At 50.5% G+C, this 26,207-nt stretch overlaps 1 protein-coding gene across 1 annotated transcript in view; it reads right to left on the reverse strand.

Annotated features, from left to right (window-relative positions):
• ABCC8 (ATP binding cassette subfamily C member 8) overlaps positions 1-24,973 on the reverse strand; it is a 75,212-nt gene extending 50,239 nt beyond the window's left edge. The window contains exons 1-7 of the mRNA XM_058546076.1: positions 24,786-24,973; positions 23,321-23,462; positions 18,457-18,578; positions 13,141-13,307; positions 11,033-11,275; positions 9,941-10,129; positions 2,584-2,748 (exon numbers count right to left, since the gene is read on the reverse strand). Of these exons, the coding sequence (XP_058402059.1) occupies positions 2,584-2,748; positions 9,941-10,129; positions 11,033-11,275; positions 13,141-13,307; positions 18,457-18,578; positions 23,321-23,462; positions 24,786-24,933 (1,176 nt within the window). The 5' untranslated portion in view covers positions 24,934-24,973. The remainder of the gene's footprint in view (positions 1-2,583; positions 2,749-9,940; positions 10,130-11,032; positions 11,276-13,140; positions 13,308-18,456; positions 18,579-23,320; positions 23,463-24,785) is intronic.
• Positions 24,974-26,207: the final 1,234 nt, after the last annotated feature.

Here is a 26,207-nt window from a genome sequence, read left to right on the forward strand (position 1 = left end):
CTCAGAGAGGTAAAGGCTTTGATTACAGATCAAGCAAGTCAGAGAGGCAGCATTCAAACGAGGAATCCATGCCAGCATGGCAAGCTGCCTACCCAGCAAGCAAGATCTCTCCCTTGGGGACAGGACTTTATTAACTCTTAAATCTTAAAAGCAGATCTTCATGTTCATGTGTTTTCTTGATTTACCAGAAGCCAGTGGAGAACACGCTTCTGAGCCATAAAAATGATGAGGTGGGGCAGCCGTGTGTTTTAGTGTGGCCATCTCTACCCGGGGCAGGGGATATGCTCTGGGGCCAAGTCTTGTCTTAACTGAGCCTTGAAACAAAACAAGGGTTCAGCCTTGTCACATGTGAGGTCACATGTGAGGCACGACACATGAGTGTCGATCAGCCCTGGCACTGTCCTGGAGTGCAGCCCCTCCAAGGATCTTGTTCTGCCTCCTGGAGCAGATGGGGAACAGCATGGTAATGGCTCCCCATCAAAGTTCTGAACCTCAAAGCTCTACGTGCAGAGTGATCATGCCTCCTAGAAAGATGGCAATTTTCAGGCTATGTGCTCTTGAACAAGGGAAAACGCACTCCTGTCTTAAATGTCCTAGGGATGCCTGCTCTTGAATCAGATTCTATTGTGCATTCTGTGGATTCCCAGTCCTTAATTCATCTTTTGTGTAAACCCAGGCTTTTTTATGGGTCAGCTTTGCTTAAAGTACGAAATTATTCTATGTATTTTTGTGATTTTATATACACCACAGGTAAGGTTTAAAATAATGGCAATGACATTTCTGGACAAATCTATGCACATCCTAGATTATGTGAAATCAGTCTTCAAAGAATAATAATAAACGTTGTTTCAGTGAAGTAGGGACATAGAGTAATCTATCAAACAAAGCATTATTAAGTAAAGACCAGGGTAAACAGAAATACACAACCGACTGACAGCTAGTATATCTCAGCTATGTACAATATAGGAATTTTGCTTAATAACTTTTCATGCAAGAAATGTGGTTATTCTCAAATGCATGAAGACATAGACTCTTATCTATAATTTTCTGTAAATCTTTGAAAGGAAGAAGGGTTTTCCCCTAATTTGTTTGCATAATTAATGCCAGTATTAATTGTGTCATATGAATTAATTTCTCATTAATCCAAAAGATTCAGAGAGTGTGAGAAAAACAATTAGATGTTAATACATTAAAAAACCATTTTTGGCTCTTTTAGTGTAATTAGAAATCATTGGGCCAGTGTGTGATTTACGACATACAAATACAAATACAAAACAGATTCAATTACAAAACTGCTTGACTACAAAATTGGCTGCTGTTTGTGGTGATGCATGCCTGCCTGTCTCTGGAGGGGTCTGGGTAGAGGCTGGGATTTTCAGAAAAGTTTTCTGAACTGAGCAATAGCTTGATTCCTCCTAACTCTGAGCCCCTCTAAGTCTTAGAGGGTCTTAGATTTTCCTGGGCTTTTTCCACCATTCTCATACGACATCCTTGAGGAAACGGCTCTGCTTTCTCAATGGAAAACCACTGAGGATGGGCAGAGCTGTCAAGTACAGCTGCACAGGGTGTCCCCTCACACTCTAGGGGGCGCCATTCACATGGACTACACCAAGATACCCAGAGTTTGGACCCTGACATTGTCCCCAGCCCAGGCTATATCCTTCTCCTCTCAGTCCCTTTTCTGCAAAGCCTCTGGTCCTGGCTCCCAGAGGACCAGGCAGTGTTAATGGTTCTGAGGAATATTTCCGAAGAACGAGAAGGCTTTGGGATTTAGTCACAACTTCCTAATGTCCTAATTCCTGGGAATTGCTTGGTATGGCAGAATCCCCCAGTATTCATTCTCTCCTTTTCACAAGGAGAATTTCTAGAAGGCTGGCAGAGCAACATTAGGGAAGGATTCAAGGTCTCCGATGACTGTGTAGCTGCTATACCAGCCCTGACTAAATGTGAAAATAAACCCCTATGCTATTTAAATCACAATCCTCCTCGGCCTCTCCATTCCAACAGCTGAACCAAGATTCTAATGAAAACAGTGGGACTTGGACTTAGACAACTCTCGTCACCACCTTGCCTGCAGGGGCCCTGAAACCTCCCTGACTTTGATTATCTTTCCAACTCACTCTGGGAAGGAAGCCACAAGAGGCAGCAGCAAGAAGCTAGACCCAGGGACCTATCAGGCCAGGTAAGTCTCTGTCATTAAGACCCAAGATCTAAGAGCTCAAATAGATCTTAGAGGCTATCTAGTCCCGTTACGTCAAACACGTTTCTTTTTTTGCACCCAAAGAAGGCTTTCTGGTAGCAGAACTTTGGAGCAGCATCTAGAGAAGGATTCTGAGGCTGTATTTGCGTCCAGCAGGAAAGAGTGCTGTGATTGATTAGTGATGTCTGTCACTTTCAAGGCTGGAAAATGTGGAGGCCTAAACCACTTCCCACCATCCCACACTGCCTTGTCAATGGTTATTGTTGCAAAACACCTTTAAAGGGCAACAGAAAAATAAATTCACAGCAGAATTATTCTTGAGCGTCCATGAGGATGAATAATGCGGGTTTTACTGTGAAGGGCAAAAATAATCATCCAAGTACCTGTATGGCTCCTCTCAAGTTAATTCCGGTTTCAATGGCGACATAGTAGGATGCTTGCAGAAATGTCCTTTGCAGCAGCAGGGCGAGGAACAGAAGGACGGCTAAGACGTAGGCGTTAGCAAGGAACTCTTGGGATGAGACAAAGTAAACCCCGAGAAATTGCGTCTGTTGGGAAGAGAAGTTGAGGTGCTGTCATTGCCAGCAAAATGACGGCCATTAGTACCTGTTACTGTGCCATAATGGCCATTATTAGAGGACCCTCTATGCTTGCAAAGCCTGGTGCAATTGTTTATGAGTGAAATATCAGACAGATAAACCCAACTAAACATTATTCTAACGACAGGGAGGACTGCCTTTACTGTCTTCCTCCTCCCACTGAGGGGCACAGAATGTGGCACAGGTCTAACCTCATGCCCATAAATATGACTCCCAGCATTGTGGCCACTGGACCCAGGGGAGCTCACTCTGAATGGAACAAGAATAAAAAGAGCGAATAGCAGAGCAACCAAAACCAGAACTGCTAGAACAAATCCCACGATGTGTGTTCTCTGCTACAAAAATGGAATCAGCTGAGGCCTTGGCCCACACTCACCCACAGCCTGCTCTCTGGTAATTTCTGGGCAGAGAAGACCAGAGGAAAACACGGCACCGTAGTGCTCCAGGCGAGAGAGGAGAACTCATTGCCTATAACAGACTGGAAAGATCTCAGACCCAAGCCCCCCAGCCTCGTGGGCTCCTGGGACCTCCTTTTAAATTCAAGGTTCTCTTATTGCACCCCAGCAAGATCTCAGATGATAAGCAATGGAAAAAAAGCAAATGTTTTGACTTTTTTGCTAAAGATACCAGGGAACAACAGCATGCCGGTTTCCAAATTCAGCATCAACAGCTCTCAGGAAAACTTTGATCTTGATTAAGTCCCTCACTCCCCAGCAGAGCCACATCAATATTTCCATGAAGACAGAACTCTCCCCTTCCTGAGATTCTGCCCTGAACTCTGCAAGCTATTTGGAAGGCTGTGGGAGCTGCTGCAGGGTAAAGAGTGGTGGGAACAAAGTTAGGAGAAGGAGCCCGAGGGCACATCCGTGACCAAGATCAGGCTGAAAGTGGCAGGACTCTGAGTGGAGTCCTTTTCCTAGAGTCAGCAATCCTTGAATCCTGGATACAGGGTTTCCTAATGGTAGAAAAGATCTTGCCTCTAGGTTCAACAGGGCCCTCTACACCAGCCCTCACTGCTCCAGGGAGCTGGTTCTGCTTATAACCATCTCTCCCTTGCTCTGTGGGACAGGGGTTTCTCCCTTTTGGGGAGAGCAGGAAACAGACACAGGGAGACCATTGAGGGATACATGCAGGACTCTTAGAGGAAGGCCCTACCGAGGCCTGAAGCCCCCAACTCTCTTTCTCATTCGTCAAAGTACCGGAGGGGAAGGCAGAGGGAGAAGGGAGAGGGTGGGGGTGGGCTGGCAGCAGCAAAATGGACCTGAAAATTAGGCTGCAGGGAAGAGGCCTGACCTTACAGGAAAGCGAGGGACAGGACAGAATATTTATCAGGTGCAGAACTCCATCCTCATAAACCCTAATGAGAAGGGTACCATTATTAGCCCAATTTTGTACATGAGGAAAAGTAGTTTCAGCACAGTTAAGTGGCTGGCCCAAAGTCATGTGCCGGTAAGGGAGAACATGTGAACATGAACGTGTGTGATGCCAAAAACCCTACCCTAGACCCACTGCCTAGGCCTCATCCAGCCCTTTGACCTGAGTCTCTTGTTGTCAGCTACAAGCTTGTGGGGGACAGAAACATGCCCACTTGGCTGGTTCTGGGTCAAAAATGAAGGCATGCGGGCTTGGAAAAACCTTATTCTTTTAACACGTCTTGGGATTCTTCTGTCCTACTGCCTTCTGCAGAGACCCAGCTCTGGAGAACAGAGTCTATTATTTTAAAGCAACAAAGCACATCATGGGAATTCCTGCCAAAGGAAATAATTTAACGTAAAGAAATGGCTGTACATGCAAAGATGTCTCTCCCTGGATTAGAGCAGGGCAGAGAGCAAAAATTCATGTAAATGTCCAACCACAGAGAATAGTTAGATATATTCTGATACCCATGGGAACGCTATGCACCCAAGAACACTGATCATCATGAAAGCTCTTGAGCAGCATGGAATGCCGCTCATGTGCCACGTCACAATGATCAGAAAACACAAAGGCTAGAGAATGAGGGCTGGAAAAATCAATGGATCATGAGTGTTGGTTAGGATATGGGTGGTATTTATGAATGCACTCATCAATATTTGTGCTTTTTAAACAAAGCAACAAATTCTCTTTTTGCAGCTCTAAAGGCAAAGACTTAACCCCTTTCCCCTGCAACACATCTCCCCTACGGTCAGAAACTATATTTCTTTGGATCAATAATTTTGTGACCTGTTAAAAATGAAAATCTCCCTGCAGGTATAAGTCATTAGGTCATTATTTGATCTCTCTTCAAAGAGACAGGTTAAAAGGGACGGGGCCCAGAATAACTGTTTTGATTAAGTGGGTACTAGATTAGCCAAAGAGGCCTGCCCAAGGAAGGCGGGCCCTGGTGAAGTCTGGCGAGAAGAGGGTGGTGAACGGGTGTGAGGGCGCTGGCCACCCAGCATGCTGAAGGCCAGAGAGAACAGGCCAAGGACCTACAACTTGACATTTGGTGGGGGGCAAATGCTTTGGAAGATCAGACGCCCTAGTCTCACATTTTCACGAGTTCTCAGGGTAGAATTTGTGTTTGTTTCCGGAGATTTCCCCAGTAGCACTCAATAAATATTTTTCAGTTAATCGATGCATATGATCTTCATCTCGCACCTACTTTCTTCAGAAGTTATCACACATTTCCCCATTTTCCAGTTGAGCCAACTGAGGCCTGCAGCCTGTAGGTGACTGCTGACGAGCACAGAGTCGCTGCAGAGGTAGGACTAGAACTCGGGCCTCTTGACTCCACAGTACCGAACCCCATTGCCCCTGTGGCCAGAAGTGTGGGGGGAAAGGCCCCCTTCCCTTGTCCTCTGGAGCTTAAAGGAGAGGGGGTCACCTGGGGGCTTGCTTCGATTTTGGCAGGGGCCAAAAAGTGAACTCCCCACAGGTCCCAGCCCTGGAAGGCCCTGGGTAAACACAACGAGAACTATCTTTGCCACTCACGGGCCAACACAGCCACCTATCCATCCACAGCCCTTTCACATGTGGGTTAGAGCCTGGACTTTGAGGTTAGCATATCTGTGTTTGAGTCCTGACTCATGATATATTAGCCATTGTGTCCTTAGGTAAGTTCCTCAACCTCTCTGAGCCTCTGTTTCCTCACCTGTAAAATGAGGCCATTAAGGGTTTCTACTTCAGAGAGTTGTGAGAATTCAGTGTAGCAATGCAGATATCTAATGTAAAAGAAACGTTTAGTAAGAGCAAGCACTCAATATACGGTGACTTCTGTATTATTCACTGAAGAGTATTCCTCCTCTGCCTTCTGAGGGTCAGGCACGGAGCTGGGTGCTGGGCACACAGAGGTCAGACAATGCAGTTCCTGTCTTAGGGGACCCAGGGTCGAGGTGGGGAGAGAGACGAGGAATGCTTTCATGGTACAAGCACAGGATGTCATGGGAGCACAGAGGAGGAGCATCAAATTCAACCAGAGGAAGGCTTCCTGGAGGAGGTGACATTTGAGCTGATTCTTGGTGGCTGAGAAGGGGTTAGTGAGGTGAAGGGAGGCACGTCAGGCTGGAGCAGCTGCCTGGGCATTGTCCTGAAGAGACCAACCCACACGCTGACATCACAAAGTCACAGAAATGCATGTAAGTTCACAAAGTCACCCACAGTGATAGCTGCAAACAAGTGTACCAAAATGGGGACACAGACACAAGGAAAAAGACATATCAGGAGACACAGGACAAACAGAGGGACACACATATAGAATCATATGCAGTTCCCAGGAGAAGTGGTTCAGAAACAAACACATACGCACTCACACACCTACACACGTTTTCTCACTGAGGTTTAGAGGCCGTTCGAAGCTTTGGCCCTTAGATCAAAGCCAGATTGTTCTTTCTTTCTCTGCTCAGCTGACAGCCGAGAGCAGTGCCGGCAGGTTTCAGACACCAGCAGTTCTTTATGCATTCAATTCCCTCGCTCTCCAGCCAGATCAGTGGCACCTACGGCAGGTGACAGATTGTGGGTGGGGGTTGGGCAGGAGAGGAAGCTGGAAAGAGACAGATCATGGGCTGTGCCCAGCCTGGGTCCCAACTTTCCCTGGGGAGTGACGGGGGACAAGCACATCAAAGATCTAGCAGGCCATGAGACACTTCCAGTAATTAAAGAAGAAATAAGGAATGTTTGTCCTTGCGGATGCCAAGGGAGGTGTGATTCTTGCCAACTGTGAGTGTCCTGGGAAGGGAAGAGGGGACAAGGCAGCCATTGATAATGAAGTAAACAGTGGTGCCCGGCTGTGCAGACTGCAGCAGGACGGACTCAGGGTGAGCGGAAAGCAGGCTTTCTCACCGCATCGGTTGTCAAACACCACAGCACGTAGCTAGAGCGCTTCCTTCTTTGTAGGTTCATGAAGACCAGAATAGCACCTGCCTCTCCAGATTAGAGCTGCTGGGAGGCAGGGGGATGAATCAAATAACCTCATAAATGACCCCTTTTCCTCATTTTCTGGGCCCAGGAGCCCAAATGAGAAGTAAGCCATATCCCAGGCAACCGCACGATTGAGGACGCCTTGTTGCTGACACGAGACTGTATGTACTTTCCATTTCCCCATCTGTAATTTGCTGATTGTATTTGGGCTGCAGAGAACAAACATTAAATCTGATAAGGCCTGCTGCCACTGAGGCAGGCCATCTGTTTCGGGGATTTACATGCTGACAAGGAACCCAGACAGGAGCATTCCAGTGAGAGGGCAAGGTCTGTGTATAAACAAAGAGAAGGGAGAAGGCAAAGCTGGCGTTCAGATGGGATAAAATTCCAAGTGTTCTCACACCTCTTTGGCGCATCCTGCCTCAGAGCTGTCTCCTTAGGAGACTCCTATAGGAGTTTTGGGGATCACGGGAAGAAGACCATGTGGACAAGCTGATCGAGGACCTCCCTGTGTCACTTCCCCCTAATATTAACAACTGGCTCCATGTTGCTGTGGATTATCAATGCAGAGTATTCTGGGGTCGCCTATGGTCAGACTAACACTAACGGTGACACCCCTGTGGACAAGAGAAGCTGTTTCTTCCCCTCTCTTTTTGGGCCAAGGGAAGCTGAGAGGCTCAAAAGCCATCAAAGTCTAAATAAGCAAAAAGAGTACTCACATTCTGGATTGAACAAGAAATCTGCCCATCTTAGCCTGGCCAATTCATACTCACCTGTCAAGGCCCCATTCAAATTCCCCCTCCTCTATGAAGCTGTCATACCACTGGCTCAGTCAGTCTCTCCCTCTTCCCATATATAGTTCCCTGTATATACCTCCTAATAGTGGTATTTAACACACCATACAAAAATATTTTATTTAGATTTCTCTCTCCTCCACTGGATTTCACAATCCTTGGAGCCAGAGGTGATAGCTTGATAATAATAATAAATGTCAGTTTAGCATCATGGTTGTCCAGACCATGGAGTGAAAGAGACTTGGGTTCAAATCCCGACTCTGTCACTGACTAGCTGAGGGTCCCTAGGGAAAGTTACTTAACCTCTCTGAGCCTCAAGTTCCTCATCTGTAGAATGGGGATAAAAATATCCACTTCGTAAGTTGTATGCTACGTGACATATCTCAATAAAGCTTTTACAAAAAAATTCCCTAAAAGGTTGTTTTACAGATCAAATGAGATAACACACACAGATAACTCCCACATGTAGCCAGGCATGTATTAAGCGGTCAATAAGTGGTTATTATTACTGTTAATAGTCCTCATCATAGCCACTGCCGCTGTATTCCCACAGCCCAACCAAGGCCTGGCGCATAGTAGAGTTCAATAAATGCTTGCTGAACCAATCAGACAAACAGACCTGGAGCATCTCATATTCGCGGCCAAAAGTGCTCAGCTGATTCATTACATCTCTAGAAAAAAATAATATAAACCTTCTGAGGATTAAAGGCTATCTGTGATTTGGAGCCCATGAGATGAATAACATTAAGCAAGGGAGTGTCATAAATTATTGAGATCTCTGATTCTCTGCACCATTTTTGAACTGTCTGTCTGGGGTTAAAAAGTTATAATGATATTCTCGCTGGGAAAACAAAACTCTGAATCTTATTAGAGGTGAAAAGTTTGCCATTTTCTGACCATCTAAACCTAGGTGGCAGCAAAGAAGCAGATGAAAGAATTAAGTACCCCACCCATACCCCCAGAGTGGCTGCCATTGTCCCAAGTGGGGCAAATAAACCCCCAGGAAGATTTTCTGTCTCTTTTGTCCAACAAATGTCAGTTTGCAGCATCTTTAGAGCTGGAAAGGCCATTGGATATCATCTTGTCCAAAGGGTTTCCATTATTTGTAAGACATGGAACGCTTTTTAAAAAGTAATTGTTAGTGGGACAGTCTAACATGTTAATAAAACTGGGGTAGCTTAGAATGAAATCTAGAGTGTAGGGAGAAAAAGGCTTTCTCATGGAGGTTTCCCACTCCCCTCACCTCCGACAGCAGCCCCCGAGATGCCCCTGTAGAAACTCGAGTGCCATGGATATACAGAACTGAAGAAGACAGACCCCTGAAAAGGTATTCAGAGTCTGTTAAGACGACATGAACTAAAAGCCAACACATCCAACAAATCATAGACACTCTAGACACTGAATAAATGCTTCCTGCAACTTTCTGAATGACTAAATAACTGGGAGAGGGGCCAGCCCAGTGGCGTAGTGGTTAAGTTTGCGTGCTCTGCTTTGGTGGCCCAGGGTTCACAGGCTCGGATCCCAGGTGCAGACATACTCACTGCTCATCAAGCCATGCTGTGGCGGCATCCCACGTACAAAATAGAGGAAGATGGGCACAGATGTTAGCTCAGGGCTAATCTTCCTCAGCAAAAAGAGGAAGATTGGCAACAGATGTTAGCTTAGGGCCAATCTTCCTCACCAAAAAAAAACCTAAAAAAAATAAATAGGCAGGAGAGGTATTATAGTGGTGATGGTGTGGTGAGGAGAGCAGGGCACCATAAACCCTCCTGAGGCACAAGCTCGCCTCCTGGCATTTCTGTTGACCGGATGCAGAGCATCTTCTGGAGGGGATGCAGCCAAGGGCCTTGTGCACGTGTGAGGAGCTGCCCAGGGCAGCCACAGCTCACAGACATTGACCTCTTACATGTTCTCATGCACGAGTGAAAACCTTCCGAAGGGTGCCCTGCTCTACCCCTGGGGCAGCCTACCTTGGTCTGGGAGACACGGTTCTCCTTCCCGAGGTGGTCCACGATCCCGAAGATGCACAGCGGTCCGGCAAAGCCCAGCAAGTCGGCCAAGATGCGGAAAGTGCTGCTGAGGACCAGGCGTCTCCCGAAGGCATGGGAGAGTGCCCGCCAGATGGCCCGGGCGCCCTGCATACTCTGCGCATCCTTTCTCTGCCCAGGGAGACCCACAGCCAGGTCAGAGTGACCGAGGACCTGTTCATGGCAGGGCCTGGCCTCCCAGGAAGCCCCTGGCTCTTGCTGCCTGAGGAAACCCAGTGGCCACATCTGCTGCAAACAAGTGAACTCCAGGAAGAAATCATGGAACCATCAAGTGCACCGTTGGGGGGCCCCTATCAATGCCATCATGGTCCAGGTGGGGAAACTGAGGCCAGATGATTGATCAAGGTCACACAGCTGGTCAGGGACTGTGTGACGAGCACAGCACTGCACTGAGGGCGTGGCAGGTGCCATGCTCACTCGTTACCACCAGCCACTGCATCTGCCTCAGTGTCTCCCTGCCGTGCTGGGGCAGAGGCAGCGAAGAAGTACTGGACTGGGAGCTGAGAAACCGGCTCTGCCACCTACCAGCTGTGGGCCAGCTCTGGGCAGGTCACGGCCTTTCTTGGGGCCTCAGTTTCCACCTCAGTGATATGGGGAGACCCCTGCCTGGCCCAACTCAAAGAGTTATTTTAAGAATCAGACCACTAAAACCTTTGCTCTAAAATGGGTGAAAATTCCCACCTTTATAGTCATTGAGCTTCAGAAGGAAGGACACAGAGCCTGGGGCAATCCAATAGGGTCACTTCCCTTCTTGGGGCCTCAGTTTCCCCATCTGGACAATGTGGGTGTTAGATAAGATGACTTAAACTGTAAGGGCCATTCCAGCTGTGACTGGCCTATGAATCTTTAGTCCTGGACTTGTCCCTGGTTCACAGGGCAAGACTCTTCCCCTCACTGGGCCTCAGTTTCCCCACCTGTCTCACCAGGGGTTTGACCTGATGCTTTCTGAAGTCCCCATCTATGACTCTAAACTGGAGGGTGGGGAATGGATGGTGTGGCCGTGCCCCCACTGACCGCCTGGGTGTCGAAGGCCTTGCAGAGCCGCCGGTAGTTGGTGAGGGCCCTCATGGCGATAGGCAGCTTCCCAATGGCTCGGAGATCAATGGGCTTCTTGTGGGCAGTCTTGATGAAGGCGTTCATCCACCAGTAGGTGCCTTTGGACAGCAGGTTCACGAAGGGCTGCAGGAAGCGCACCCCCAAGTCCTGCAGGTCCTCAGGGGGCTTCACCTCCCTTGGCGTCTTGAAGAAGATATATCTCTGTGGGGTACATGGGCCACCAGGGAGGGGTAAGTGCAGCTTCTCACCACTCCCCACTTAGCCCCAGCAAAGACCTGGGCTCATGACATCCCAGCCTTGACCTCTAACAGATGGGGCCATCTCTTGCCTATTCCCAGGAAAAGGATCCCCCCATATCTCTTGGCAACAAATGCCAGGGCCTCCTGACTTGTAACTCTTCATTGAGGTCTACTCTGAATCCCCCTGGCTGGATTAAGTTGAGTTCAAGTTGGGTTGGGGAAGAGCAGGAGTCTCCATATACCATCTTCTCCACAGATCTGAGGATACCACCACGTTTCATGTCGAGTTTGCAGAAAGCAAGTGAAGTCATGCAGACCCGGGTTCAAATCCTGCCTCTTGCACTTACTAGCAAGATGTGTTTGGACAAGTTTCTTCTAAAATGTTTCCTCATCTAAAAAGGGGGTGGTACTTGCATCACAGGGGTGCTGTGAGGGTCAGATGAGGCAGGGAATGTAGAAGGCCTTTGCCCTGCAAATCACCAACTAAAAGCAGAGGAGTCAGAAAAATGCAAATTAAAGTAGTGCTTTATACTCGTGAGACTGGCACAAATTAGAAATGGCTATACTGCCACAGCTGGCTGGAGGAAGGGAGAGGGTTTTCTTATTCATTGCTGGTAGTTTACAGCCTTTCTGGAAGGCAGTCTGCAACATCAATTAAAATTTAAAAGACCGGGCCGGCCCCGTGGCTTAGTGGTTAAGTGCGCGAGCTCCGCTGCTGGCGGCCCGGGTTCGGAACCCCGGGCGCGCACCGACGCACTGCTTCTTCGGCCATGCTGAGGCCGCGTCCCACATACAGCAACTAGAAGGATGTGCAACTGTGACATACAACTATCTACTGGGGCTTTGGGGGAAAAAAATAAATAAATAAATAAAAATTTAAAAGACCCTTTGAACCAGCAACTCCACTCCTTGGACTCTCTCCCACAGAAATAAAAGCAGCAATACATAAAGATATAAGTGTGTTTAATACACTATTATTTGTGAAGGCAAAAACTTGGCAACAAAATGAATACCTATCAATAGGGCAATGGCTGAATAAATGATGGTTCATCCACATGATGGAATATTATGCAGCCATTAAGAAAATTAAATTAGCCATACCAGACTTGGAGGGGAGACTATCTCCTAAGAGATAGATGCTGGGTAAGAAAAGCAAGATGTAGAAAACTGTGTATTGATACCATTTTCATAAAACGAATATTGAGGGAAAAAACCTGCATACTTATATATGTGTTGAGAAAAAAGAACCCCGAATAGATACATGTATTGGCATTATATTAATAAAAACAAAGAGTGGAAAGACACATACCAGGTTGTTAATGTGGGTTACTTGGGGAGGGAAAGGTTGGGGGAGGGGAGAGAAGGGAGGGGGCAAACAAAAATGACAACAAAACAAAGACTTGTATGCAGCCACATGTACTCATCCAGGTACATGTGTGACTATATGAATACATTGAAATAAAAACAAGTCTCCCCTCCAACCCAGAAAACTCCAAACAGCAAACCTCAGGAGAAGCCAGGACCTGAAGCTTTTCCCCTCTCTATGGGATTAAACCCAGAATCCTTCAGCCTCGGCTAACACATCCTGTCCCTTCCTTTCCCTCTGGGAGCCTGGGGTAGAGGGCAGCTGGGCTAGATGGAATGTTCCTCCAGAAGGTTCTCCCCTGGCCTCAACTCCCCTTTTGGGGGCAGGTAAAACAAGCTGACTCCTTCTACTCGGCTGAGAAGCAGGGTGGAGGCCCACTCCCCGGGCAGGACACTGGTCAGAGCCCAGTGTGTCCTCAGGTGGGTGGCAGAAGGGTGGCAGCTCAGGAGTGGCCTGCTTACCCTCACCCTGATGACGTTGACCTCCACGAGGAGCAGCAGCCCGTAGAGAATCACCAGCAGCCCCGTGAGGCAGAAGCGCAGCTGCGAGAAGCCGATGGCGTGGTCGTAGAACTTGACAAACTTGATGGTCTTGGTGATGAAGGCCAGGGTCCAGTAGACTAGCAGGGCTGCCGGAGAGAGACGGGAGAGCACAGAGGACGTGCGTGCACACATTCGCGTGTGTGTGCACTCGCGTGTGTAAGTATGGGGGAGCAAAGGGAAGAAAACGTGTGTGTCAGAGGAGGTGTGTGTGTAATACAAGTGTTAGGGTGTGAGTGTGCACATTTCTGAGGCAAGGGAGGTGTGTGAATATAGGAGTGTGTCATTTTGAGATGACGTACATACATTAAAACGTTCATGATAGGTGTGTTCACAAACATTAATAATCTTAGAAGTCAAGCGGGCCAGCCAAATCTCCCTTTGCAATAAATAAGAAGACAAATAGGAAAATTATTTCTTGAATTTAACTAAGTTACAGGCGCTGTGCCAAGTAAGTACTTTAACACATAATCTCATTTATTCCTCACAATAACCTTGTGAGAGAAGTACTGTGTCACACCCCCATTTAACAGACGAAGGAATCAAGGCTCAGGAAGGTGAGGTAACTGATCCGAGGTCACACAGTCATTAAGCAGCAGGGTAGCATGAGACCTCATCCTACAACGGCTTCCTTTTGGGATTTCCAAGCCAGGAAGATCTTCAAGGTCCTTCAATCCAGCCGTTTCATTTTACAGATGAGGAAAATGAGGCCCAGAGAGAGGAGGTGACCTGCCCGAGCTCACTGCAAGCTAGTGACAGAGAGAGGGTGAGGGCCTAGGTGCCTGGTCCCCGGTCCAGAGCCCACTACAGCATGAGGATGCTCCTCAGGGAGCCTGGCGGGGTGGGGGATACAAAAAAGTGTCACAGTCCTGCGAGGCAGTGCAGATAGTGGTTAGAGCTGGCGCTGCAGCCAGATATGCCTGGGTCAGATCCTATGACTGAATAGCTATGTGACTTTGGGTAAGTCATTTAACCCATCCAGGCCTCAGTGTCCTCATCCATAAGATGGGGATAATGACAGTGTTACCTCTAAGGTTGTTGTGAGCAATGTATGGAAAGCATTTAGCACAGGGAGCCTGGCACACTGGGGGTGCTCTTTGGACAACAGCTGTTAATATTTTTATTATCTCCAGACTTCAGACCTGAGACCATGACCGTCAGAAGCCATTAGTAGATTCTATCCCCTTAATCCTCACCACCACCACCCACTAATAAACCGCGGTTAGTTGGCAACAACCAAACCCAGCATTAACTAAGTGCCCCTTTAGGGGGTGCTTTAGCCCAGGCAGCTGTTCCCCGCTCACTCCCTAGAGCCACCTGCAGATCAGGCCCCTAGATCCCCTAGAGCTCCTCTTCAGTGGAACCAGAGAGGGAAGGAGAGCATCACCCTGCCCCCCATCCCCAGGTGGGCCTGGACGTGAACGCCAGCACGTCTCTTGGGGACGAAAGCTGGGGTCTGCCCCAGCCTGGCTCTGGGCTGGGAACTAGATCAAGATGTTGAACTTGCCTGGGGAGGGCAAATGCCCTCCATCTCAGGTCCCTGGGTGATAGCATTAGGACAGAGGGCAGAAGCATCTGCTTTGTGGTCCCAGCCCTCAGGACTGGGATGATGTTCCCTCAGCTTGGTCTGGTCTCCAGGTCACAAGGACCCCACAGCTGGAGGCCATCCCCCTGCTCCACCCCTACCCTTCCCCAGACAAACTCTATCCCAGGCATCAGAACCTCTGTCACCCTTAGTGACGGTTGTCTTCTGGGTCCACGCCTTGAAAATATGCCTCACACTGGCCTTGCCTCTAACACTTAACAGACAGAGTCTGAACTGATCTTCATAACAACCCTATGACTTAGGCAGGGACTTACATTCCTGTCCAGATGGGGAAACTGAGGCTCAGAGAGCCTGAGTGTCTTGTCTAAGGTCACACAGGGAGTTAGTGATGGACCCAGGACTAAGCCTAGGGTTCTTTCCACAGTCCCATCCTACAGTGCTGAGCCCTCGGCCTTTGCCAGACACAGCAGCACTGGCAAAAGCTTCATGCTTGACTGAGAGAAAAGGAGACAGGGAAGAAAGTGGTGTGACACAGGGGCTGCCGGTGAGTTTAAGCTTTGAATTCCCATTACCCCGCTTCTTCCCTCCCTTCCCCTCCTCAGCCCCACATCCCACCCATCACCAAGGTCTCTCTATTTTACCTCCTGAATCTCTTAAATCCATCTACTTCTTTCCATTTGGGTGGCCACCTGGGTCCCAGCCGCCATCAGGTCTCCCCTGGACCACCTTGAGAGCCTTCTCATGGTTTCCCCACTTCCCCTCCTCCAATTTAGCCTCCTTAAAGCAGCAAATACACTCACATATGATCTCAATGCCCCATGTGCACAGCAGCACTATTCACAATAGACAAAGGTGGAAGCAGCCCAAGTGTCCCTCGATTGATGAACAGATAAACAAAATGTGGTCCATCCATACAATGGAATATTATTCAGCCTTAAAAAGGAAGGAAATTCTGCTACAACACAGGTGAACCTGGACATTATTACGCTAAGTTAAATGAGCCAGTGACGAAAGGACAAAATAGTGTGTGAGTCCACTTATATGAGATACCTAGAGGAGTCAGATTCATAGATACAGAAAGAATGGTGGTTGCAAGGGGCTGGGGGAGAGGGGAATGGGGAGTTATTATTTAACGGGGACAGGATTTCAGTTTGGAAAGATGAAAAAGTTTTGGAGACGGATGGTGGTGGTTGTATAATATGAATGTACTTAATGCCACTGAACTGTACACTTAAAAGTGGTTAAAAAGGTAAATTTTATGTTATGTATATATTACTTAACACACACACACACACACACACAAAACCCAATCTTCAATGGCTTCCCATTGCCCTTGGGATAAAGACCAAGGCTTGTGGTATGGCCTTCAAAGCTCTGCCTGGTGCAGGCTCCACCTGCCACTCCAGCCTTCAAAGTTCAGTTCCCTTCTGCTCTCTGCACTCCAGCCACTGCTTTTCTTCTGGATTCCCTAATGTGCTTTGCTCTTCCTGCCTCAGGGCATTTGCACATGCTGTTCCTTCTGCCTGAAGCACTCCCCTCTCCCTTCTCTCAGTTAGTTCCTACCCATCCTTCAGTTCTCAGCTCAAACATGACTTTCTCCTGGAACATTTCCTTGATCTCATCTGGAGCCCCAGAATCAAAGTTATTTCACGGGACAATCTAAGCCGCACCGTGATTCACCCTTTTGCAGGACTCCAGACCTGTGACCAGACAGTAGTCTCCTCAGAGGCCAGCTGTTCCCACAACACCCACTGCCCTCTATCTCTGCAGCTCCTGGGTACATCCTTTTCACTTCTCCCCGTTCTAGGATTTCTGGCTCCGTAGAGAGCAAACCTCTAACAAAGATGAATGGAAGGAGTTAGCCCTTGTTCCTTGGAGAAGTCCTGGTCCAACCATGGGTGGTATTTGTGCTCTAAGGAGAGAACATTATGAGCTTTCTGAAGAATGAGAAAATGAATTTGCCAGAGGCCCAGACAGAGTGCTTCCGGGGGCACAGTCAGCCAGGCCCTGGTGGTTAACGAGGGCTTCTCTGTGCGTGAGAAGCTGCTTCAGAACCTGGAGCAGGAGGCTCGCTGAAGCCTGAATTTAACACCTCTCAACCTGCTGCCCCCGTGGCCCCCAACCACACTGACATGGGGGCCCCTGGGTGGGGCATCCCTGGATGATCCTGATGGAGCCCAGCTCTCACTTTACATGGGGAGGCAGACCTGTGATCATCTCAGGAAACACCCGCCGCCTGCTCACGTCACTGCACTGTCACTGGGTTAGCACAGAGTGTTCCAGACTCTGGATGTCAACTAGATGCTGTGACTCCTAAAAATCACAGTCTGACTTAATGACATACAGTCTGACCACAGCCTGACAGCCAGATGTACAGCTCCAGCCTTAGTCTTGCAAACTGAGCCCAAAACAGAGGCTGACCTGCGGCCCAAGCACAGCCTGAGGACCCTGAGACACGTGGTCTCAGAAACGGTAAGAACCTGCTCAGGTGCCAGACCCTCAGGATCTAAACCCTGCTCTGCCCCTTGACGGGCTGGGCAGACTCGTGCAAGTCGCGTAACCTCTGAGCCTCGGTTTCCTGACGCGTGAAGGGGAGATAACAATGGCACCTGCCTCATCGCGTGGTTGTGAGGATTAAACGAGTTAATATAAGCAAACCGCTTAGGATCGTGCCTGACACCTAAGGGCTATGCGAGTGCTCACTGTTGTTATTTCTGACCTCTGAGTTTCAAGGGCCACACCTGTAAAACGCGGACAGCAACAGCACCAACAGGGAGATTGTGGGAATTAAGAGAGAGAACACGTGTGGGGAGCTTAGCACCGAGCCTGGCACACAGGACATGTTCAACAGATGTCAACAGTTGTCACTGTTGTTTCTGCCTGGGCCCCAGCCACACAGAGTCGGAGGGTCTAAGCGTCCCTGCTAAATGTTGGCAAACCACAGGCTCTGCTGCTGGGGCCGTTCTCCTCTTTCTCCAGGTGACCTCGTCTGGGTTCGAGCTTTAGACACCACCTGTAGGCCCAGGACTGCTGACTGTGTATCTCCAGCCCTGACCTCCCCCTGAAGGCCCGACTCATTTATCCAACTGCCTGCCTGACCCTTGAGTTGGCTGTTCTCAAACTCGACATGCCCCCACACCCCAACTCCTGCCCCTTCGCCACATCAGTTATTGATACCACCATCCGCCCAGGCGCTCAGGCCCAGAGCCCAGGAGTCATCCTTGCTCCTCTCCTGCCCCCTGACCTCATCTCCTACCATTCTTCCCCTTGCTCATTTGGCTTTGCCACTCTGGCCTCTTTGCCAAGTTTGCTCCCATCAGAAGCCCTTTGCACATGCTGGTCCATCTGCATGGAACACTCTTCCCCCAAGTATCTGCCATGTTCACTCTTGTCAGAGGCCCTCCCCGAGCACCCTATATAGACAGCAACGTTGCCATCACTCTCCACCCCATACCCAGCCTTATTTTCTTCATAGCGCCATCACTACCTATCGGTTGGTTTGTGTATTTACTGTCTTTGCCTGTCTGTCTCCTCCACTGACTATAAGCTCCATAAAGGCAGGGATTTTTCCTTCTCCACTTCTGAACCTCTAGCACCTAGAACAGGGCCCAACACGCAGTAAGTCCTCAGTAAACATTATCTGAACAAACGAATGGAGGAATCCGTCCCTATTCCGCCCCTTCCCCCCCTACCGATCAGCAGCTTGGGGAAGTTGGAGGTCTCGATGTTGTGATAGTAGACCACGGAGGTGACGGTAGCCATGAACGCCATCCCAGCCGGCATGTACAGGTGGAGATGGCGGGATTCGGTCACCCTGAGACAGAGGTGAGAGAGAGAGAGAGAAACAGGATGTGAATGTGCTGAGTTCCCCAACAGAGCAGCCCAGGCCTTGTGCTTCGGGCTCAGCCCCCAGCAGGGCCTCCAGATCACACGTGCAGCTCCGCACCATATACTGGCAGCTCTGCCCAGCCCATACCCCAAACACGCCCATTAACTAAGGGGCCCGAGAGTCCACACAGTGACGCTATGAGGGCTCATGTTCAGGTTTCAGCATTCATGGCCTTCTCTCCCTGGGTCCACGATGACAGAACCTGGCCTAGGGAAGCCGGTGTTGGCAATTGCAGCTGCAAAGCCTCTGGCCTGGAACCAGTTCTCTGGGAGTGAACATGACTGGATCCCTGTCCCTGGTATTCCCTGGGCAGTACAGGGGTCTGTGACCACAGCTCACTGAGTGACAGCCCCATTTAACATGAACAGAAGAAGTCAGCATTGGCACCCCTCCCCAGGTGGTGTAATAACAACACTGATAGTCAGCATTATTGGGCATTTACCCTGTGCCAGGCACTGTTCTAAGCATTTGATGTATCTTAACTCATTTAGTCTTCATAAAATCCCCTGGAGTTGGTACTCTTAGTCTCCTCACTTTACAGTGGAGGAAAGTGAGGCATAGAGAGGCTGAGTAACAAGCCCAAGGTCACTGCTTTTGTTTCCTCCCTTGGATGGGGATGGAGGCAGCCAATACCAGCTCACCCTCTCCCCATTTTAACTCACAGAGGCCTTGGTGGCAGGTGGACTCTGGCCTGGTGATAAGACCCATAGGGGGCCGGAGCTCTCTCCCAGACCTCAGGCTTCCCCATGATGGTGAGGAGGCTCACCTTAACTGGCCCGATCGCGCCCTTCCACGGCTCCCTCCTACAGACCGCAAAACCCTCAGCCCGCAGCCTGGCATCAAAGGTCCAGGTGATGTGGCCTCAAGTCACTTTTCCAGCACTGCCCAGCCTGCTCTTTCTGCTGAAGCTGTGTTGGGATCCCCTCCATTCCAAGAAGGCCTCCTCCAATCTCCTGCCTCAGCGCTGCCCTTGCTTGTGCTGCCGTTTCTAACCAGCATGCCACGGGTCCCTGCCCTCAAGAAGCTGACAATGGGGGTGGCAAGTGGGATGGTGGCAAGTGGGATGGTGGCAACCATGCTCAGAGCTAACTGTTTGACAGTCTAAAGAAGTCTAGGGAAGTGAATCTGCAGATGGACAGAAGGCTGAGAGCACAAAGGAGGGGGTGGGCAACCAGGGAAAGCTTCACAGAGGAGGTAGCACCACGCTGGACTTTGAAGGATGAGCAGGAGTTCAACAGAGGATTGGGGACACGAGAGCCATGTTGGGGCCACGAGTGGTCTGGTAGGACTAGAGTGTAGGCATAGAGCCAGTGTGAGCTGTTCACCAAATACAATGTTCCCTTCTTCCTTGCTAAAGAAACCACAGTTTGCTCCAGCAGCAATGTGCCCAGCCCCAGGGAATGAACGGTGATTGGTTCAAGCAGCCATGCAATTCCACACCCCTTTGCCAGTGATTGGTCCAAGGGTGGTCATATAACCCAATTCTGGCCAATGAGATGTACAGGAAAGTCAGTGGAAGATGATATCCTGCATAAAGAAGAGGCATGTGAGGAGCCTGCCCCCTTTGCCCTTGCCTAAGTGATAGCCGTCTTGTGACGGGGGCGGGGGTTGGGGGGGGGGACGGACACGGGACGGACGGACATGGCGGACACACAGAGGATGGTGTAGAAAAAGAAAGGGAAGAGGCTGGCTTCCTGATGCCATCACTAAGCCATCAAATCAACTGGAAAAGGTGACCTCCAGATTTCTTATTAAATGAGACTGTAAATGTTAATATTCTTGAAGCCTTGATTGGTGGATATTCTCAGCAAAAGGTCTTTAAACTGATACAGGAGGTATAAGGCAATCAGTCACTAGTGGGGATGCTGAGAACAGCCAACACCCTGCCCAGGGCTCTCCAAAACTCTTGCCTCTGTACTCCTTGAAATAATTTAGAAAAACTCTATACACCCTCACACATTTTAAAGTGACATTCAAAGTGTTATATCATAAGTTTAAAGAAATTCTTTTTTTGCAATAGGAGTTAGAAATGATAAAAATTTTATATAAAGTTAAATAAGATAAATAATAATCGTAATTGAAAAAATATTTCATGACATCACAATAAAATAGATTTTGGCTGCTTTAATGAATAATATACACTGAATTAGGTAAGAGATTAGGTAAAAGGGTTAGATCTGGGCTTTTCCCAGTGTATGGTGGGCTGGGAAAACATTCTATATTTAAAAAAAAATCCTCACTAACCTATACTGCTTTGGTTGTTCTGAATTCAGAGCATCACACAGAAATAATACCCACACGAAGACAGGAAGCCCTACAGGTTAATGATACCTTAATTAACCACTGAATGAGGCTGACCCTAAACCAAAGTCAAGTTTGAAAACCACTGCTTTACACAGTCCCCACTCCCGACTGCCCCCTAGCCTTCCAGGCAGATCTGCAACCCCAGGCTGGGGTGGACTGGGGGTGCCCCAGGGCAGGGGCTGTGGCTACTCCTCCCATCTGCTCCCTTCCCATGTCCTTCCTTCATGCTTGGATGCCCAGGGGTGTAGACCCACAGATTGAGGCTAGCAAATACCAGGTAACAAGTGTCCAGTTGAGGAGCCCACCTGCCCGCTGGGGAGGGAATGGTGGTTCGCACTGAGCTGGAGAGGCTTGGGGTACAGATGCAACCCTACATAGGAGGGGCTGCTGGACAGCCAGCACGAAGGAGTCCTCGACCTGATTCATGCCAGTCTCCCACCTTCTGGGAATATACTACCTACCCAGGGCTCTGCCACTCTGTCCGTGCTCTAATTTCATCCTCCATGGCCCTGTGAGGCAGGCAAGGCAGGGATTATGATGCTCATTTCACAGGTGGAGAAAGTGAGGCCCAGAAAGGCTGGGTGGCTTGTCCACAGCCCCACAGGTGGTACATAGCAGAAGCGCTAGCCAAAGACCCAGGTCTACCTTCTCCACGGGAAGGGGATTTTCCTCTCCATCACCCCGCTAATTATAACCCCTTGAGTACCTTCTGGCCTGAGGCCTCAAAGGCATCCCTCCCCTCTCTAGCACTTCTGCTGCTTTGGAAGGGGTGTTGGGGGTGGGGGCTGGGGGGCAGACTTGTCAGCTGCTAGTTACGTGGCAGTGTGCATTCTGGTCTTCTTGCTGGTCTGGAGCTTTGATCATGAGGAGGAGGCCCTAGGCAGGCAGTTGTTACAGAGAGTACTGCGGAAACCAGGATGCAGGGACATCGCGGGTGGGAGGGTGAGGGAGTGTGTGTGGGGGATCCCATCCCCCTGCTGTCCAGCTGCAGGAGCCAGGGCCGGCAGGAGTGGAGTCTGGGCGTAGTCTGACTGCAGCTCAGAGAGGTGGGACCTCAGGTATTTAAGCCAAATACCTCCCACCCTCCACCACCTCACTGAGGCCGTCACTGAGCCTTGTCAATTCTTCGATTCTTCCTTGGTGAGACGGAAGAATTCCATCTCCTCCTTTTCTGCAACCTCAACTGCTGACACACCATTTCTGGCTGCAGTTCTCTCTCACCTAGACTACTGCAGTCACCTCTTAAGAGCAGTTTCTACCTCCAGCCTTTCCCTGCCTCCAACCTACCCTGGACACCCCCTCAGGTTCTCACCTAAAAGTGCTGCGCTGATTACATCTCTTCTGTTCCAAACTGCTGACAAAATCCAACCCAAATACTCAGCCTGGCATTCGAAGCCCTCCTAGAGATGCCCCCAACCCAATTTCCAAGTCTCAGCCTCCATCACTCCCTTGTGCGTGTTTCATGCTTCAGCCCCGCTGCGCTGCTCCTACCCCACCTGCCTTCCTCCCGGTGGCTTTGTTCCTCCTTCCTCTGGCCCCGCTGGCCCGCCCTCTCTGAAATCCTCTGCCTGTCGGAACCCTAGTCATCCTTCCAGGCTCAGCTCAGAAGCCCCCTCAACCAGGAAGCTTGCCCAACCCTGCCTTCCTTTCTCCTCCCAGAGTATTTACTTGTGGCATTATTTCATTCTTTCTCTTAAAGTCAATAAATGTCTATGGAGCTTTGTCATGTGCCTGGAACTGTGAAAACAGAGATGAATAAAACCCAGGTTCCAACTCTGAGGCCTTTCTGTCTTGGGGGGTGGTGGTGGGGAACAGTGTGCAAACAGACATAAGCTGTGACATACAGTGTGATCTATGCTGTGGCAGAGGTACAAGGAGTGTGCTGTGAGGCCCAGAGGAAAGGTGGGCATGAGGAGAAGTCCCCAGGGAATGAGGCTGGAGGCAGGGAGGGTTGACTGGGAGGACTTTGGATGCCAGACTGAGGACTTGGGGCCTTATAAACAACTGGGAACCAAGGAAAGATCTTAAGAAGAATAATTTTTTCCCCCAACAAGGTAACTCCAGCAGCTTGTGGAAGAGGCTGGGTATCTTCCATCAGAGTTGGGGCACTTTGATAAGCTCTAGGACTATTTCACCAAGTCTTGGCAAGCAGATTTGGGTTCCCTCTACCCTGCTGCACTGAGAGCAGGGCCTGGGCCTCACTTTCGTCCAGTGCCTGACACAGAGGTGTTGCGTAAACAGTGGCTGGATTTATCAGCAGATGATACTGGCTCACAGAATGCAGGTGAGCTGAGGCCTCCCTGGGCCTTTCAGGAAGCACCTGGAGTAGATCCCCTCTCCTGAGTCCTCTGAGGGTCACTCACCCGTCAGACAGGATGCCCTCCGCGATCTCACACACCAGGACAAAGAGCAGCATGAAGGTCAGGATCCAGCGCAGGTTGTGTCCAGGGAAGTGGAGCCACGTGCTGTGGTGGATGTGTACCTTGGAGCTCTGACTGCCCCATCCTGCGAGGAGAGACAGGAAGAGGGGGGAAGCCTGGCTCACCTGGAGGGGGGGTGTATGAACCCCAGGAAGGTGCTTGAGCATTGGGGGTGAGGAGTGTACCTATCTGCACATAGGTACAGTGCATCTGTGCATGAGGATGCCTGAGTCTGGTAAACATGAACTAAATGTCCAAGCATGAAGCCTAGACCCGAGCAGGCCCACCTATGCAGGTACCCATTTTACACGCTAATGTCTTGTGTGACAAGTTATCATGTAAGTAAACCATTTGGTTGAGAACAGAAGTGTAAATACTGGTACAATTTTTGATACGCATATGAGCATACATTGCATATGCTTCCTTCCTATTTCTGTCTGTTTGTCTTTGTCAATAACTTTGTCTTGGCTTCTGCAGCATCTTCCTCCTCTTTTTAATTTAATTTTGTGACGATCTTTCCTTTCTTTCCAAAAGCTGTTATCAATGTTAAGATTTGCTTTTTTTCTTGAAATAAATTAACACATTTGGGGGAGGCAAGGGACACCCTATGAGTTGACAGAGCTAGCCTGCTTGGGAAAGTCGAGGTCTTGAAGAGAGATGAGGGGGCCTGGAGTCAAGAGGCACGCATGACTATCCCGGCGGTGGAGCCCAACGTTGCAGATGTCTTTTAAGCAGGGCGCTGGGGGCCGCTGGGGTCCCTGCATCCCTGAGTCGGGGCTGCTCAGCACAGAGGCTGAGAAGTTGTCTTCTGGAGACACACACCCGGTGGGGTAGCATGGAAAGCGCATCCAAGTCCTCAGCTGCCGCCTCTCCTTGACCAGGGCAAGTGGGACCCCGGGACTGTCAGAGGCTACTGACCACCGTCTGGCTCAGCCCCGGGGAAGCACAGGAGTTCGCAGGGCCTCCATCTGGGCCTCCGAGGCGCAGGTTGCACTCTTCCCCGGGCGCAGCTGCGGCTGACAGGGAGGGTGCCTTGGGGGAGGGGTGACCCGGCTCCCTACACAGCACCACTGAGGGTGCAGCCCGATCTTTCCAGCGCGTACAGAAACCTCTTCTTTCCCCGTTCTCCACCCCAGGTCTGGCCTTGCGGTGGCAAAACTTGGGGATCCCCCGGGTCAGGAGCGTCCGCTGTTTGGTGCGGGTTCGGGGGCACCCTGGGGAGTGAGGGGACGTGCCGGTGTGCGAGCGCGGGGACCGCGGGGTAGAGCACACAGCCGGGGACCCCGGGAGCGAGGGGAGCGGCAGTCGCGGGGCCGGAAGAGGACACCGAGCGGCGGGCGCGCAGCGCCTCCCCCTCCTCCCTCCCCGCCTCTGCCCAGCCCTCCTCCGCGGCTCGCGGCGCGCTCACCGATGAAGAGGATGGGGAAGGTGATGAAGAGCAGGAAGACGTGCGGCACCACGTTGAGCGCGTCCACGAAGCAGCCGTTGTTGAGGACGCCCTGGTCCACCCGGTAGGCGGCCGAGTGGTTCTCGCTGCCGCAGAAGGCCAGGGGCATGGCGGCGCGGGCTCGGCTGCGGCTGGCTCCACGCGCCTCCCGCGCCTCTGTCCCTCTCCGCTCCGCCGCGGCCCGGCGGTCAGGCCCTAGCCTCCCGCCCCGCTCCGGCCCCGCCCCGCCCCGCCCCGCCCGCGCTCCCGCTCCCACTCCCACTCCCCCACCCCGCCGCTCCGCTACCTGCGGGGCCGGGCGGGGCAGCCGGGAGCCCCACCCGCCTGGCGGCACTGGGCCCGCGTTCCAGCTGCGGCGGCCCGTGCGCCCAGATGTGCTCGGGACGTTTGTGAGTGCCCCGCTGCGCGCGTGCGCTGGGAAGAGAGGTGGCTGGGCACGCTCGAGTCTGGATGGGAGACTAGGGGGTGCAGAAGAGAGGTGGAGGGTCCCCGTGGGTCCAGAGTGGGAGAGTTCGGGGTCTCAAGTGTGAGCTCACTGCCCGGGGTCTGAGATGGGGGCTGACCTGGGCATGGTGCGGGTGGATGTAGTTAGATCGGAGGGACCTGGTGGGAGCAGAGTGGAGCAAGCGCCCACCCCATATGGGTAAGAAAAGCAGTGAGGAACATTACTTTGGGGGGCGCTTGAATATTTTCAAAAGCGGTCCCAGGCGCGGGGCGCTCATAGGTGCTTTACAGCACATCCAGCCCTTTCAGAAACGGGATCTCCCTACACTCCTGCTGAGTACAAGTTACAATTTCTCCCGTTTTTCTGATGAGGAAACAGACTCAGGGAATTTGCAGGACTGACGCAAGGTCTCACTGCCACCAAGTGGGGAAGCATAACTTGAACCCAGCTCCTCAGAGCCCCCAGCCCCATCTCCCTCAGGCTTGCCTCTAATTCGTTGAAGCCGCCCAGCCACTGGCAGGTGAATGAGTAGAACGGTTCCCGCCCAAGGCTGAAAAAAAGGCGCTTGTGGAATTGTATCCAGCGAAAGCAATGGAGGCAGCCAGAAGGGGTGGCAGAGAGAATGTTGCCCCACGGGCTGTATTCTTAACCTGCCACAGACAGGCTTAAGGAGTTCAAGGACCTGGTGAAATTGTAAAGACAGTGTTATGCCTTCCTAGACTTTTTGGAGAGATTCTCACAAGTCCATAGCCAAAAAAGTTTCCGTCCTATGAAGAAAGAAGAGAAAATGGGATTTTAGGTTACATTTTAGAAGAATTTCCTGAGTGAGGAGTATGGAGCATAAATGCATATGTTCCCAGAAGGGGCCGGGGGACACCAGGAGAAGATCATTGAGGCTCCGTGCCTTTGCAGGATGACGTCAGGCCAGGCCTCAGCTC

The sequence above is a fragment of the Diceros bicornis genome, chromosome 7 (assembly GCF_020826845.1).
Source record: "Diceros bicornis minor isolate mBicDic1 chromosome 7, mDicBic1.mat.cur, whole genome shotgun sequence".
NCBI classification, from domain to species: domain Eukaryota; kingdom Metazoa; phylum Chordata; class Mammalia; order Perissodactyla; family Rhinocerotidae; genus Diceros; species Diceros bicornis.